The sequence below is a fragment of the Hyperolius riggenbachi genome, chromosome 2 (genome assembly GCF_040937935.1).
Source record: "Hyperolius riggenbachi isolate aHypRig1 chromosome 2, aHypRig1.pri, whole genome shotgun sequence".
Taxonomy (NCBI): Eukaryota; Metazoa; Chordata; class Amphibia; order Anura; family Hyperoliidae; genus Hyperolius; species Hyperolius riggenbachi.
Genome location: NC_090647.1, coordinates 240,227,219 through 240,242,285, shown reverse-complemented (window position 1 = coordinate 240,242,285; position 15,067 = coordinate 240,227,219). Strand labels below are relative to the sequence as shown.

At 43.5% G+C, this 15,067-nt stretch overlaps 1 protein-coding gene across 11 annotated transcripts in view; it reads right to left on the bottom strand.

Annotated features, from left to right (window-relative positions):
* The window catches only part of OFD1 (OFD1 centriole and centriolar satellite protein), a 225,715-nt gene that overhangs the window by 196,974 nt on the left and 13,674 nt on the right, over positions 1 to 15,067 (bottom strand). For all 11 annotated transcript variants that reach the window (XM_068268379.1, XM_068268378.1, XM_068268382.1 and 8 more), the window contains exons 7-8: positions 12,576 to 12,712; positions 4,997 to 5,170 (exon numbers count right to left, since the gene is read on the bottom strand). In XM_068268379.1, the coding sequence (XP_068124480.1) occupies positions 4,997 to 5,170; positions 12,576 to 12,712 (311 nt within the window). The remainder of the gene's footprint in view (positions 1 to 4,996; positions 5,171 to 12,575; positions 12,713 to 15,067) is intronic.

Here is a 15,067-nt window from a genome sequence, read left to right as displayed (position 1 = left end):
GTCACAGAATGATGGAATAGTTAGGTCTTCTTTTCTGTGAAAGTTAGAATTAACTTTGAGAATATAGGCTGGGTCTGGCCTAAATATTATTCTGTCTGGTAATACGGTCATATATGGGTCCATCATTGAAATGGCTTGCAAGTCGCTTACCCTCCTTGCCAATGTAATTTCTAGGAGGAAAGCAATCATTAGGCTGAATAACCTAGCCAAGGCCTCTTCTAGTGATTCAAAAGGAGACTTGGTAAACTGTTGTAGCACTAAAGAGAAATCCCCCAGGGGAAAAGTATGAAGCTTAACTGGTCTGTTCTTTGTGACTGCTCTAATGAAGGATATGATATATGGGTCTTTAGCTAGAGGTCTGTCCAAAAAGAGTGACAAAACCACAATCTGTATTTTGATAGTACGGACTGGCCAGTTCATGTCTATACCATCTTGGAGTAGGTCTAGATTTATCGCCAGACTATTGTCTAACAAGGCCAACCCCTCCTATTTGTCCACCCACAAAACATCTATACCTTACTGTATATTTTTTTTAGTAACTTCTTTTCTATTGGATTTTCTATTGCAAGGTCCTGATGACTCTGAGAAGCCTTTGTTTCTCAGGAGCACATTTTTCAGGATCCATGAAGCCAGGTGGAGTCTCAGTATATCTTGTGATAGCAGGTCGTGCCAAGGACTTGATCAACGGGAACCATACCAGTTTTGGCCTCCAAGGAGAAATCAGAATCACCATGGCCTCCTCTTGTGCAATATTTTCCCCCACTTTGGTTATCAGATTGAAAGGAAGGGGGAAGGGGCATGCATGAGGAATTTGCCCCAGGGTATAGTTAATGCGTCTATGCCCATATGCAATTTACTTTTTCTCCTGAGTGGATTTCCTCTGGGCACTCCTGTTTCCTCCCACATGCCAAAAACATACAGATAAGTTAATTGGCTTCCCCCTAAATTGGACCTAGACTATGATACATGCACTACATGATACATACATAAACATATGACTATGGTAGGGACTAGATTGTGAGCCCCTCTGAGGGAGTTAGTGACAAGACAATATGCTCTGTACAGCACTGCGTAATATGTCAGTGCTATGTAAATACTGAAAATAAATAAAATAAATATGGGCCCTAGTCTCTAGTTCCTGTGAGGATGAAATATGCAGGGACCAGTAATCTGACTGTTTTGCGAAATTATCTATTTTTGGGGTACCCCATCTTACTGTCATTTCTTGGAATACCTCTGGGCATAGTTCCCACTCTAATTCCAGTATTACTTTTTTGCTTAGTTTGTTCACCAACCAATTCTGGGTTCCCTTCATGTAAGTTACTGTTAGGGATTTACATAGCTTTCTGCCCATATCATGATATCGAGAGAAGATCCTGCCCTTTCGTTCCTCCTTGCTCGTTTATGTAGCTTACATCTACTATATTGTCCGAGAAGACCAATACTTCTTGATCTCTCAGACAATCTTTGAGGGACCTTAATGCTTCCTTGATGGCTAAGAGTTCTTTGAAATTGGAGGATTTCCACCTTTGGTCTGGACCCCAAGCTCCCTGAACCTGGATTCCTTGACGGTAAGCCCCCCAACCCAAAGAACTGGCATCCGTTATTATTCTGACAGAAGCATTTGTAACCCAAGGACGCCCCTGACTGAGGCTCCTGAGATTTCACCACCATTTTAAGAATTGCTTAGTCCTGGTATCCACTCTTTATCTGATCCAAGCTTTTAGCGTGCCCCTGAAAACGGAAGTGACTCAGAGGCGGCGTGGTGTATTTTGGGAACGGAGTCCGCTTCCGGCCATATGTTCACCTAACTCTACACCATACACAGCCCCTTACACCTCTATGCCCATGGTGTCTCCAGCCAGGGGAGTCATAGAACTTCCGAGAGATGCGCTAGGTGAAAACCGTAAGACCCGAAAACACATGAGCGTCTTGCTGCAGCATAAAAAGGAGCCCCCTAAGCGACCACTGCCACATGCAGACTCACGGGCCAAGCGAGGTATGATATTACCTATTTACCTCATCCGACCTCCTGCAAAACCATGCTAGGGTCTCATGGTCAGAAAGGCAGACTAGGTAGTCAGGAGCCTTCACGACTTCCACAAAAGGCAATTCCTGGTCCCAATCTTAGTGCCTGTGAATCCTGAAGCTGAGGAAAACTGGTGTAGGTAGGGGAGCACCTGTCCTTATACCCACATGCTAATTTATCTAATCCTAGCCTGTATTTAATTGTAGGGAGGGGCCAGGGTACACAAGTTATGACGTACACAAAAGATGCTGGTTGCCCGGCACTCAGAGGCAGGTTGTGAATGGGTCTGCTGCACCTGTATTGGTAAACAATCCCGTCCCTTTAAATTCCTTGCTGCAACCTGGTTCCTAGCGTGTGAGAGCGTGCAAACAGGCTAAAAGATCAACATATTACATGCAGTACACAAAGAGCAGTCCGTGCACCGCTTCCTTGAAACGCATTTATTCTTCCAGTGATGTTTATCAGCAGATGGATAGGCACATATACACAAACAAATTCATGTCCTTATACACATGTCCTTTTGCCCTAGGACATCTGCACGTGAGCAAGCGCCAAACCGGCGCGAAACGGCTGTCGCGCAGTCCTATCTTCCCCTGGTCACCCTCCCACACCCGTCAATGGTACAGGTCAGATGTATCCACACATGTGCAGTGTTCTCCCCAGAAATTTTTTCCAGCTGGGTGGCATGAAAAAGTAGCCGGGTGGGGCGCAACAGGGGGAATGCAGGGCCGCGTAAGGTCTGCTGACAGCATAGCAGGAGGAAACGAGCCAATATCAGCCGGGTGCTTACCAAAATTAGCCGGATAGAGGCCTGGGGAAAACACTGAACCTCCATATGACTCTTGCTTTAATGCTAGGTACAGAGATGCTAGGTGAGATTTTCTGCCCGATTTACTGTCAGAACGATTATTTCCAACATGTCCGATCTGCTTTCTGATCAATTGCCGAGCATTTTCTGATCGATTTCCGTTCACTTCAATAGGAAATTGATTAGAAAATGCTCGAAAATCGATCAGAAAGCAGATCGATCATGTTGGAAATAATGGATCTGACAGTAAATCAGCCAGAAAATCTCATAGTGTGTACCCAGTATTAGATATGCACCCTCTGTCTTAAAGTGAACCTGCCAAGTCAGAACCAGGAAAACCGGTTGTTTGGTTGTTTTTAATGTGCTATTACAGTGCTTTTTGTTTGCGTTTGAAAAAAACAGAACAAAAATAGGCTTGATTTGCAGTACACAAATCCAGTTCACAGTGCAGGTGAAACAGACATCATATTGTTATACGTATTGGGCATCATTAATAGTTCTGATCAACCACTATTGTTCCGTCAATGTTTTTGGGGTTGGTTCCTCTACCAATCATCTGATTGGTAAGGTTTTCATTATTTGTGTACGGTGTACCCCATTGTTGTGGAACCACAAGGCTCAGCATGTCCTACAGATTTAACTGAGAAGATGCAAATTCACACATAGGTATGAGCTGTTTTTTTTTTGAGAAAATGCAAAGCTCAGCATGGTCTGAAAGGACATGCTGGCCACTTGAGATTCCAGAGATTAGTGTATCTTAAGGGTTAAAAAAGAGGGGGTGGGATTGGGAATACACTTCAGGACAGAGCTTTATGTGTGCAAGCTGACCTAAGGTCACAGCTTTTTTTTTTTTGCCTGTACCTATCAGATCAGACGGCTTTTTCCCCCTTCAGCGCTGCTGTCTGTGTGCTCTGATCTCTGGGCAGCCAGGACATCCCGCTCTCTGCAGCAAGTGGAGATCTGCTCCGTGCGTCTGACACCCGGGGGAGGAAGTGAGTGATTGCCGGCTGCACTCCTCTCTTCAGTCAGACGAAAGTGCCGTAATTCACAGAGATGGGAAAGTTAGTACGGCACGTAAATGTACAACAATTGTAAGGTGGGGAGGGAGAGAGACAAGTGACACAGCCGTGAGGGGGGAAGGAGGCACTAAATACCCGATAATTTGCCCAGCTCTGCTTTGTCACAGGCTCCAGCATCCCTTCACGATCGTGCAGGCAGAGTGAGAGACTGCTTGTAATGTGCCCCGTTCCTGGAGGAGGAGCACTATGCAGTCAGTATGGTCCCGCCTATTGCCATGCTGAGGCAAGGAGTGTACGAGCCAGCCAGAAAGCGCGAGATCTCGTACGTAGAGGAGCTGAGCTTGCTGGGCAATCTGCTACAGAGGAGTCAGCGCTGAGTGCAGAGAACAGCGCTGGCTTTTCTAATATGCAAAATAGCAGCCGGGCGGGGCCTTAATTCACCCAGGCGGCCCGCCCACTTAATTGATCCTGGGGAGAACACTGCATGTGTATAAGGACATGAATTTGTTTGTGTATATGTGCCTATCCATCTGCTGATAAACATCACTGGAAGAATAAATGCGTTTCAAGGAAGTGGTGCACGGACTGCTCTTTGTGTACTGCACACAAGTTATGACCACCCTGGAGAACGTAGTGGTAAATAAAGATTCAGTAAAGTTTTACTCTGAGGATAAAGAGGAAAGCTTGAGACCAGCTATCACTAACATTAACATGCAAGTGAGAGAAACACGAGGAACTAGTGATTTTTAACAAATACAAGTTGGTGGGGTCCTTTATGCTTCCAAAGTTCTTAGGAGAATCTTAGTAACACATTCCCCCCATGAGCTTATTGGGTATTGGCAGTTTTTAAAAGTAAGGGTGGTCCTTGGAAACCGTAAAGGCTGATTGGTATATGACAGCGTAAAGTTTGGGGAAAAAAATGCTCTAAAAGACAGTGCTATCGGACAATGTTAAGCCTTGACAAAATTACTGCCAACAAATATTCTGAAGCAGATGAAAAGCTAATTCACTTGTCAGAATAAAAACATAAAATCAAAGCACATTGGAAGCTTTGTAGGTAGATAAATGTGGCCAATAAAAGCAAATGCCGATACAGTAAATTTGTATACTGTATTTTAGTAAGTGTACTGTCTATCATACCTCCTGCTGCTTTTGGAGCCTCTCTACAGCATTCTTCTCTCGTTGCACTAAACCCTCCAGTTTTGATTGGTAAGTCTTCTCCAACTCTCGCCGCAAATCAGAAATCTCCTTCTGAGATTTTTCTCTTTCTTCCAGCTTAATTTTTGCAATTTCAACATCTTTGAAATGTTTTAACTGAAAAAAATAAATATTATTTACTTTCAGAGCAAAAGGTGCTTTGTTAGGTTTACTGTGAGAACCTAGGTTTTATACAATCAACCATTACATAAAAAATTAGATACCAAAACAGACTATATACACTTCGTATATACTGTAGGTACACTGTATATGCAAATAATTTCTATTATATTTTCCTATTGCAAATTAACTGTCATTACAAAACAAAATATTAAAAAAAAACAAAAAAATAACTTTACAGGTGGGCATATACAATACAAGCAAGTCATTTTACTTTTACTACTATTTAATAAAACGATCGATTGTATAGAAATATTGAATGAACTTTTTTTTTTTTTTATGAACAAATCTCAATCGATTTGACACAATGCAGTGTACCGCCACATTTATGCTGACCATGGGTATAATTATGAAGTGTTTCAGTCCCTATACAGTAGCTCTACAGTGGACCATAGCATTGACTCAATCAGTTGGTGGAGAGGTTTCTGCCATCCCGTGCGAACCAATAGATTTCCTACATGTCTTTTATCCTGTTGTACACATTTGGTACAGTGAAATCTTCATAACACTAGGTATAGGTGCAGAACAATGGAGGAAGTCTCATTGCGTACCCTCAAATGGGAATTGGATGTACCACTAAAGTTCTGGAATAACTGGATGGAGTGTTGACAAACGATTGTAAAAGGTGCACTTAACTGTCATACAGTGGAATTGGCCTACAGGGGCCCGATTCGTCTATATTTGGTTCCACCAAGGCTGGCCAAGCTCCAGGGATCCTTTGATCCCAGGTGATTTCAAGGCTGCAACAGCACACATGGTGGACATGCCCTTGTCAAGTGAGAAGAAATCAGAAGGAAAAAGAATCAGCAGAAAATTTAGCACAAGTATGTGGAGATTGAGAATGACATTTATGTAGCCACTTTAAGCCTTGCTGCACCTCATGACCGTGCCTATACCTAAGACAATAACCCAGCATTATATACCTGCATATAGGATTCATTTTTCTCATAGGCTTGAGACAAATTTAAAACTGTACATGCAATTTTCCCCTTCACAGTTACTTACTATTTAGGTTAGTGCAGTGAGTTAACAGACAGATGCCAGCTGGTCCATCCCTACGCACCTCTTACTCTCTCCATTGCAGTGCAGGATACCTGGCTTTATTGAAGCCTTTGTCCGCCTGCTTTTGTTGCTGCATGAGAGGGTTACCGCAGCAAATGCAGGTGACACAGCATCCAATAAAACCGGAGAGCAAACACACAGCAATGGAGAGAATAGTAGGAGCACAGGGATGTGACAGCTGGCATTTGACTGTATAATCGTTTTAGTGGCAGGTAGACAGGCCAGTTTTTAATGCAACACCGTGGACTTAAAGTGGACCTGAACTCTTGCACAGGAGAGATGGAAGAGTGTGTTTATATAAACAGCCTGCCAAATTCTCCCTAAACAGCTAGTAATGAGCCAATGTAATTTGAGCTGTCAACTGCCTGCGGAGTTGTGAGCTAATATGTAAACACAGGAGGTTAACCCTTTCTGTATATCCAGCAAACCAGGAAGTAACTACACTGCAGCATCTCTGTAGGATGTTTTTTCTTTAAAAGATATTATAGTGTTGCTTATTGTTTAGAGCAGAGAGAAAATTCTGAGTTCAGGTCCACTTTAAGTGTGCAAAAATAGCTTTAAGTGAACCTCCAGATTTTGTTTTTCTTACCCAAGCCTCATTTTTAGCTGCACAGAAGCTAAGCTCTGACCCATCAATTAAATCTGCTTGGGCATTTTTCCCCTGATGCTGTGCAAAGCATGATGGAATTTCTGATGATGTTGTTCTCCTTCTGCTGTTTTGGCACAAATTTGTTTTTTTGAATTTTGCATTTGAGATTTGAAGCCTAGCGCGCGCAGCTGGGAGGCGTGATCAGGACACAGGACATTTGAAACTGTGTCCTGATCCCTGTCACCTCCTTTGAACCAAAAAGATGGCTGCCACCATGAAAAAGATGGCTGGCTCCATGAAATAAACATTTGCCTGTTCTTTTAAAACTTCCGGTTCCGGAGCCTGGATGAGCGGCTGCTAGAAGAAGAGCTCCGCATAAGAGACCCAGAACAGCGAGTTCTCAGCTAAAGTGCCCTGATACAGATACTCCGCTACACTGGGAGGCTCGAGGAGGAAGACAGGCAAAGCCGACAAGCAGATGGACCGGTATTTGCTGCGGCCCGATGAGAAACACGGCAAGCGTGGTGACCGCTCCCCCGAATCCAAGATGGCCGCCGGGCAAAGACGGCATGAGAAGACCGCTCAGAGCTCGCAGCAATCCCCAGAATGGGAGCAAAGTAAAGCGAGAGACAGAGAATGGGACACAGAGTCTGAAGACCAGCAGGGTGATTCAGAAACCAACATTGACCCAGCACACCTGCACAGCTTAGCTACCGCTGTAATACAAAAGCTCACCCCAGACTTACAAGCGATGATGCATGCAGCCATTAATCTAACCCTTCAAAAAGTGCACAAGGACATTCTAGCACAGGTAAACAGGCTTAAAGGGAACCTTAACTGTGGGGCAAAAAAAAAATTCACTTACCTGGGGCTTTCCCAAGCCTCCTGCAGCCGTCCTGTGCCCGCGTCGGTCCTTCGGTGCCCTCCGGTCTCCCTCCGCGGCTAAGTTTCGTTTTCGGCCGACTGCCAGTCGTCCTCCGGCAAAGCGTCCTCTTCTTCCGCATTCCCCGCCGTAAAGCGCGTCCACATGATGCATCTGCGGAGGGAGACCGGAGGGCACTGAAGGACCGGCACGGGCACAGGACGGCTGCAGGAGGCTTGGGAAAGCCCCAGGTAAGTGAATTTTTTTTGGCCCACAGTTAAGGTTCCCTTTAAGCAAGTAGAGCAGCGTACCTCAACACTGGAAGATAAACACATACTATATAAAACCAAGATCAAGAAACTAGAAGCTGACAACGCTTCTATGAAAGACAAGCTGCAAGATTTAGAAAACAGGTCGAGGAGAAGCAATGTGCGTATCATAGGCCTACCTGAATCGCATACAGCAGCAACGCTAATGCAATTCTGTGCGGACACACTGCCACAATTGCTGGTCCTGCCCACATCATACAAAGTGGAACGCGCGCATAGAGTAGGCCCGCCGAGAGATGATGCCAGAAGCAAGGGCCCCAGAGTGATCATGGGTCAAATACCTCGATTATGCTGACAAAGATCTCATAATGCGCACTTTCAGACAGCTCCAGCAACCACTTATTTACCAGGGCGCCACGCTTCACCTTTTTAATGATTATTCGGTGGAGATTTCTAAGCTAAGACAAGGCTTCACAAACGCCTGCTCCCAGTGTATCAAAAGGAAATGGAAATTTGCCTTAGCATACCCAGCCATACTACGAGTCACTGACTACGCTGGAAAACTACATATCTTTAAAAACCCAGAGGAGGCAGAAAGCTTCCTAACGTTCACAGCAGAGCTGGCAAACAGCCAGAACCAACCTATAACAGAGGGGACTGATAACATACAGGAAGATGGTGATTGACGAGACAAACTACAAGAGTTGTGTAGAGGGGCACTGCACTGGCCTAAAAATAAGCATTTACACAAATTAGACTATGCTACATGGGTCTGTGAGGATCAGGGACTATGACGAAGAGCTTCACTCATCAGGAAAAAAGTGAAGTCAAGTTCAAGGTTTATTGGGGAAATTTTGTGTTAATGACAGTTTATTTTTGTATTCTGAGTTTAACAGATAAGGGAATGGGTAGGGGTAGGATAAAGGGGGGGGGGGGGGGGGAATCTCTCTGCTGCGCACTAAAAGGGGGAAGGAAAACAAATGTAGATTATGTTGACGATCCGAAGCCTTACCCACTCCTATTGCAGACATGACATTAAAAATTATCTCATGGAACACTAAAGGCACGCGTACCCCAGCCAAGAGGTCTCAAATTTTGAGACACTTAAGGAAATTGCATGCAAACATCGTTTTACTTCAGGAGACACATTCAAGTGCCTCTTGTGCCAGACTCCTAAAGAAAGGATGGGTGGGAGAGGTTTACTGCACAGCTGCAGAGGACAGAAGAGCGGGTGTGATCACACTAGTCCACAAACAACTTACACAAAAGGTAACACACTCCAACATGGACGCTAATGGGAGATGGGTAAGGATCCGGATCCAGCAAGGTGCAGAGGTGATCGATATATACAATGTATATGCTCCTAATGATGACAATGCTTCTTTTTTACAGGAACTTAATCTTATTTGTTTTGGGAAGCCTCAAAGCCTGTGATGAGAGGACATATCATATCCTACTTGGCAGGAAAAAAGAAACAAGCAAATTCAACATACATGGAAGCAGTGGACAAAGTCAGAAAAGCTAGTAAGATATTTCAAATGCACCCCACTGCTAATAGACTAAACAGAAAAAAATGACTCTCAACCAAAGCAGAAGTAGATAGGTGGCTAGCCACAAAAGAAAAACTATACCAAGCCCTACGATTCCATAGACTAGGTAATAAAATGGGAAAACTTTTAAGTAACTTAGTAAGAGGTTCCAGGCCCATGACACAAATTCAAGTTCTAAAAACTAGTCAGGAGAAGTTAACTAATGACCCTAAATCAATAAATAAAATATTCCATCAATTTTATACTGATTTATACAAAGACAAAGGAAGCCCCATAGATATAAACAAAGTAAACACTATGTTAAAAGAAGCAGCCCTACCAAAAATAAAGCCAGATGATCTAGCTGACTTAAATAGTGATATATCCTAGTCAGAAATCAAAAGTATCATCAAAACACTGTCAAATGGAAAGTCCCCTGGACCAGATGGTCTTGGTGAAGAATACTACAAATGATTGAAGGAAGAGATTGTCCCACACCTCCATACACTCTGTAACAAAATAATTAAAACCGGCAAGCTACCTGAGACAGCTAACAATGCCTATATAAAAGCACTACCAAAAGAGAGCAAAGAACTAAAACAACCGGAGGCATATAGACCCATATCTCTCATGAACCAAGACTTGAAAATATTTACAAAACTTTTGGCTGATAGGCTTGCAGTTTTTCTCCCAACTCTAATAGGTAAACATCAGTCAGGATTCATCAAAAATAGATTGGCAGTGGCAAATATGAGGAAAGTATTAACAATGTTAGACTATACTGAACTATACCCAAAAACATCAAAAGAATACGCCATTCTATTGTTAGACACTGAAAAAGCGTTTGACAATGTACGATGGCAGTGGCTGCAACACGTTTTTCGACACATGGAATTCTCTGGCCCTTTCATAACCCTTATAGAAGCTCTACAAAAATCACCATCGGCACAAATCTATACGGCAGGGTTTTTATCCCCAAAATTCCTTCTCCAAAAAGGAACTAGACAGGGGTGCCCATTGTCACCCATGCTGTTCAACCTTGCATTGGAACCAATGGCAAGAATCCTAGAACAAAGAGTACAAGTTATCAAAATAGGAAGAATAGAACTAACACAAACACTATTTGCAGATGACATCTTATTATTCGTGGCCAAACCTCAGGAACAAATCAAAATAGTGTTTGATCTCATAAAGGAAGTGGGAGCTTTGAGTCGTTTCAAAGTCAATCAGAATAAAAGTGAACTACTTTTGCTCTCATCACAGGCTTCAGGTACCAAACAGTTAGGGGAAATAGGGGTGAAAATAAATACCAAGGTCAGATATCTGGAAATTCATCTCACACGTGACCCTGCATCCGTCTAGGATTTAAATTACTTGCCCTTGATACAAAAATTAAAACAACAAATGGCACACTGGAATCACCTGCCAATCAATATTACGGGTAGAATAGCCCAGGTAAAGTCTGTAATCTTTGGTCGTATCCTTTATCCACTCCAAATAATTCCCCTATTACTAAAGCATAAACACGTAAAGGAACTAGAAAAAGCAATGTCCTACTTTATCTGGTCGGGCAAAAGACCACCAATAGCCTTTCATAAACTACAACTCCCAAAAGAGAAAATAGGCCTCAGTCTGCCAAATTTGCGAAGATATACGGTAATCTGGCATGCATATGTCGACACAACAGAGATTGGCTCTGTGATTCCCGTGTGTTCTCAAATCTAAAACTGGAAAAATCTCTTGCTGAACCATGGTCCTTAGCGGCTATTTTACACACAAAATTTGCCCACTTACCCCAGAAAATTAAACAAAGCAGAATAATGAGGGATACCTGGGTCACGTGGAGGGAGATTCGTAAATTGTATAAATTACCAATGCAAATCTCGAAGTATATGCCCCTATGGGGTCACCCAGGGTTCCCGACAAGCATTGCTCATGAAGGCTTTGGCCTATGGGAAGGTAAGGGGCTAGATAAGTTGGGAAAATTATTTCACTTAGATACTGGAAAATGGAAATCCTTCCTAGAACTGAGGCAGGAATTTGGCTTACCACGCACTCATTTTCTTTATTATGTTCAAATAAAATCATATGTACAATACTCAGTGACAGACCTTTCTCAGATGGCAAAACTCAATGACTTAGACTTTTTCTTGAAACCAAGGACATATGGGCTTCCCTTGTCCATAATTCAGCGACAACTACAAGATAAGCAGCAGGGAGCTTCTGTCCAAATAATCTTAAAGAAATGGACCAAGGACATGGCAGACCCAGAAATCTCACAGAAAATCGTAGAAGTAAATACCTTATATAGACAACAGATTATAAATGAAGCGTGGATATGTTATGAAGGTTCATATTCGCTTCGGCACTCAAACACTGTAAGATGTGAACCATGTCGTAGAGTTCCAGGGATATTGTTGAAAAATGCAATGTACTTGATATACTGAGACATCTGACATGTTGGCCCTGGGCCTTGATGTCTTGAAATGCATGTTTCATTGGAAAATTGAAAAAGCGAATAAAATGTTGTTTAAAAAAAAAACAACAAAAAATAAAGGGTAGGTAAGAGACTATATTACCTATTTATTTTAATTAACATAACTAATGTAACTTAATGACAGTATGTTTGTTTAAGCTAAAGTTCCCCTTTAAGATGAGGCTGTGTACCTGCACTACTGACTTACAAAATGGGACTCATCGCTAGACTATAGCCCCAAACTCAGTGTTTGTGGTGCTGATAATGAGTAATTTGGATAATTTACAACCAAGAAGAGGAGGAGGTATACTTTCAAGGCAATGGAAATAAGGACAAGTCTTATTAGGTTTGACCAGCTAGATCAGGCGTCAGATTTGAAAAGCTCTGATTTGTTGTTATCACTTTGTGCTTTAGACCACACAGGAAACCTGATCATGACCAGAAAATCAGAGCCTTGCAGATCGATCACCTGCTCAAACTGTTCCCACTTCAAGTTCTGGTACACATAAGCAACTCGTGTCAAATATCTAGCACATTTCCAATTAACATTCTAACCTTTTGAGACATCTCTTGCTGGAGCTGTTCTTCAATTTCTCTGCGATATGCAGCAAGCTTTCCTTCAAGGGACTCAGATTTAGAGCGTTTTGGATACAGTTCATCAAACTTTTCATCAATAAATTTAAGTTTATCCACTAAATAAATATAAAATATTTACAAACAAAATGTCAAGTTAACTTTATATAGTACAACAAACAAGTTAAAACCTAAAATCTAAAAAGAAAAACAAACAAAAAACAGCATGCACACATATACCACCTAAGTTTAGTCCATAGGAGCACAAGTTAGGGACCAATAGAGAAGTAGAGAAAGCTTGGAGAAAAGGATTTGGAATGAGACGCCAGGCTGCTGCTGGTGGCTGATACAGATATCTGTCTGAACTAGCCCTTAATCACTCAAAAGCAACAAAAAAATGCTTGACTAATTGTTTGCTTTACCCACAACACTAAAGCAGGGGTCATACTTGAGTCCGCTGCGTTTTTCCATGGATGAATCTGCAGTGTCTGTTCAGTTTTGGCAGCTGCCTGTCAGCAATAGAGAACCGCACACGTTGTGCTAGAAAAACAAAAACTCTGAGGGTATCTCCCCTGCCCCTTCCCCCCCCCCACATTACTCCCACTGCACTGCAATTCTGCATTGGGAATCACTATGCGCATTTTCACGGTGTGGGAAAACACCTGCAATTTACACAAGTGTGATCTCTGCCTTCACCTCATCTGTACTGGATACAATATTTTAAAGGACAGCTGAAGTGAGTGGGATATGGAGGCTGTCATATTTATTTCCTTTTAAACAAAAATTGCCTGGCTGTCCTAATGATCCTCTGCCTCTAATACTTTTAGCCATAGACCCTGAACAAGCATATTCAGATCAGATGTTTCTGACATAAATCTGGTAAGACAAGCAGTATACTTGTTTCAGGTGGGTGATTCTGACACTACTGTAACATGAAAGATCAACAGGAAGCCAGGCAACTGGTATTGTTTAAAACAAATTAAATAAAATGTATTTCCTTATAAGCAATACCAGGTGCCTAGCAATCCTGCTGATCCTCTGCCTAATACTTTTAGCCATAGACCCTGAACAAGCATATGCAAGATTGTCAGATCTGACTGGATTAGCTCCAGCTGGAATAGTTTGTTTCTGGCGTTTTTTCAGACACTACTGCAGCTAAATAGATCAGCAGGGCTGCCAGGCAACTGGTATTGTTTAAAGAGACACTGAAGCGAAAAAAAAAAATATGATATTATGATTTGTATGTGTAGTACAGCTAAGAAATAAAACATTAAGATCAAATACATCAGTCTAATTGTTTCCAGTACAGGAAGAGTTGAGAAACTCCAGTTGTTATCTCTATGCAAACAAGCCATTAAGCTCTCCAGAGTTATGCTGGAATACACGTTTCGTTTTTGCCTTCGTTTAAACCACAGGTGTCAAACACAAGGCCCGCGGGCCAAATCCGGCCCGCGAGGCCTTGCAATGTGGCCCGCACCGTGCTGTCCTGACTACGCATCGCCGCCACACAATTTGGCCCAAAACGCGCAGTAAACATAACACAGCGCCGCCGCGCAATTTGGCCCACATCGCGCTGTCATCACTGCACGTGCTGCGTTCGAGCAGGATGACGCGCGGTGGCTTGTGATCTCTCGCATGCACAGATATCCAGTCGCGCGAGATTCAGAAAGCGTGACCTATAGCACGACATCCGATGTGGTTGCGCGGGTGAGGAAGAAGAAGGTGTTTGTGCGGGTGGCAGAGCAGGGGGGAGAGTGTCAGTGTGCGGGCATCAAAGGGTGAGGAAGAAGAAGGTGTTTGTGCGGGTGGCAGAGCAGAGGGGAGAGTGTCAGTGTGCGGGCATCAAAGGGTGAGGAAGAAGAAGGTGTTTGTGCGGGTGGCAGAGCAGGGGGGAGAGTGTCAGTGTGCGGGCAACAAAGGGTGAGGAAGAAGAAGGTGTTTGTGTGGGTTGTAGAGCAGAGGGGAGAGTGTCAGTGTGCGGGCATCAAAGGGTGAGGAAGAAAAAGGTGGTTGTGCGGGTGGCAGAGCAGAGGGGAGAGGGTCAGTGTGCGGGCATCAAAGGGTGAGGAAGAAGAAGGTGTTTGTGTGGGTTGTAGAGCAGAGGGGAGAGTGTCAGTGTGCGGGCATCAAAGGGTGAGGAAGAAGAAGGTGTTTGTGTGGGTTGTAGAGCAGAGGGGAGAGTGTCAGTGTGCGGGCATCAAAGGGTGAGGAAGAAAAAGGTGGTTGTGCGGGTGGCAGAGCAGAGGGGAGAGGGTCAGTGTGCGGGCATCAAAGGGTGAGGAAGAAGAAGGTGTTTGTGCGGGTGGCAGAGCAGAGGGGAGAGTGTCAGTGTGCGGGCATCAAAGGGTGAGGAAGAAGAAGGTGTTTGTGTGGGTTGTAGAGCAAAGGGGAGAGTGTCAGTGTGCGGGCATCAAAGGGTGGGGAAGAAGAAGGTGGTTGTGCGGGTGGCAGAGCAGAGTGACTGTGCGGGCATC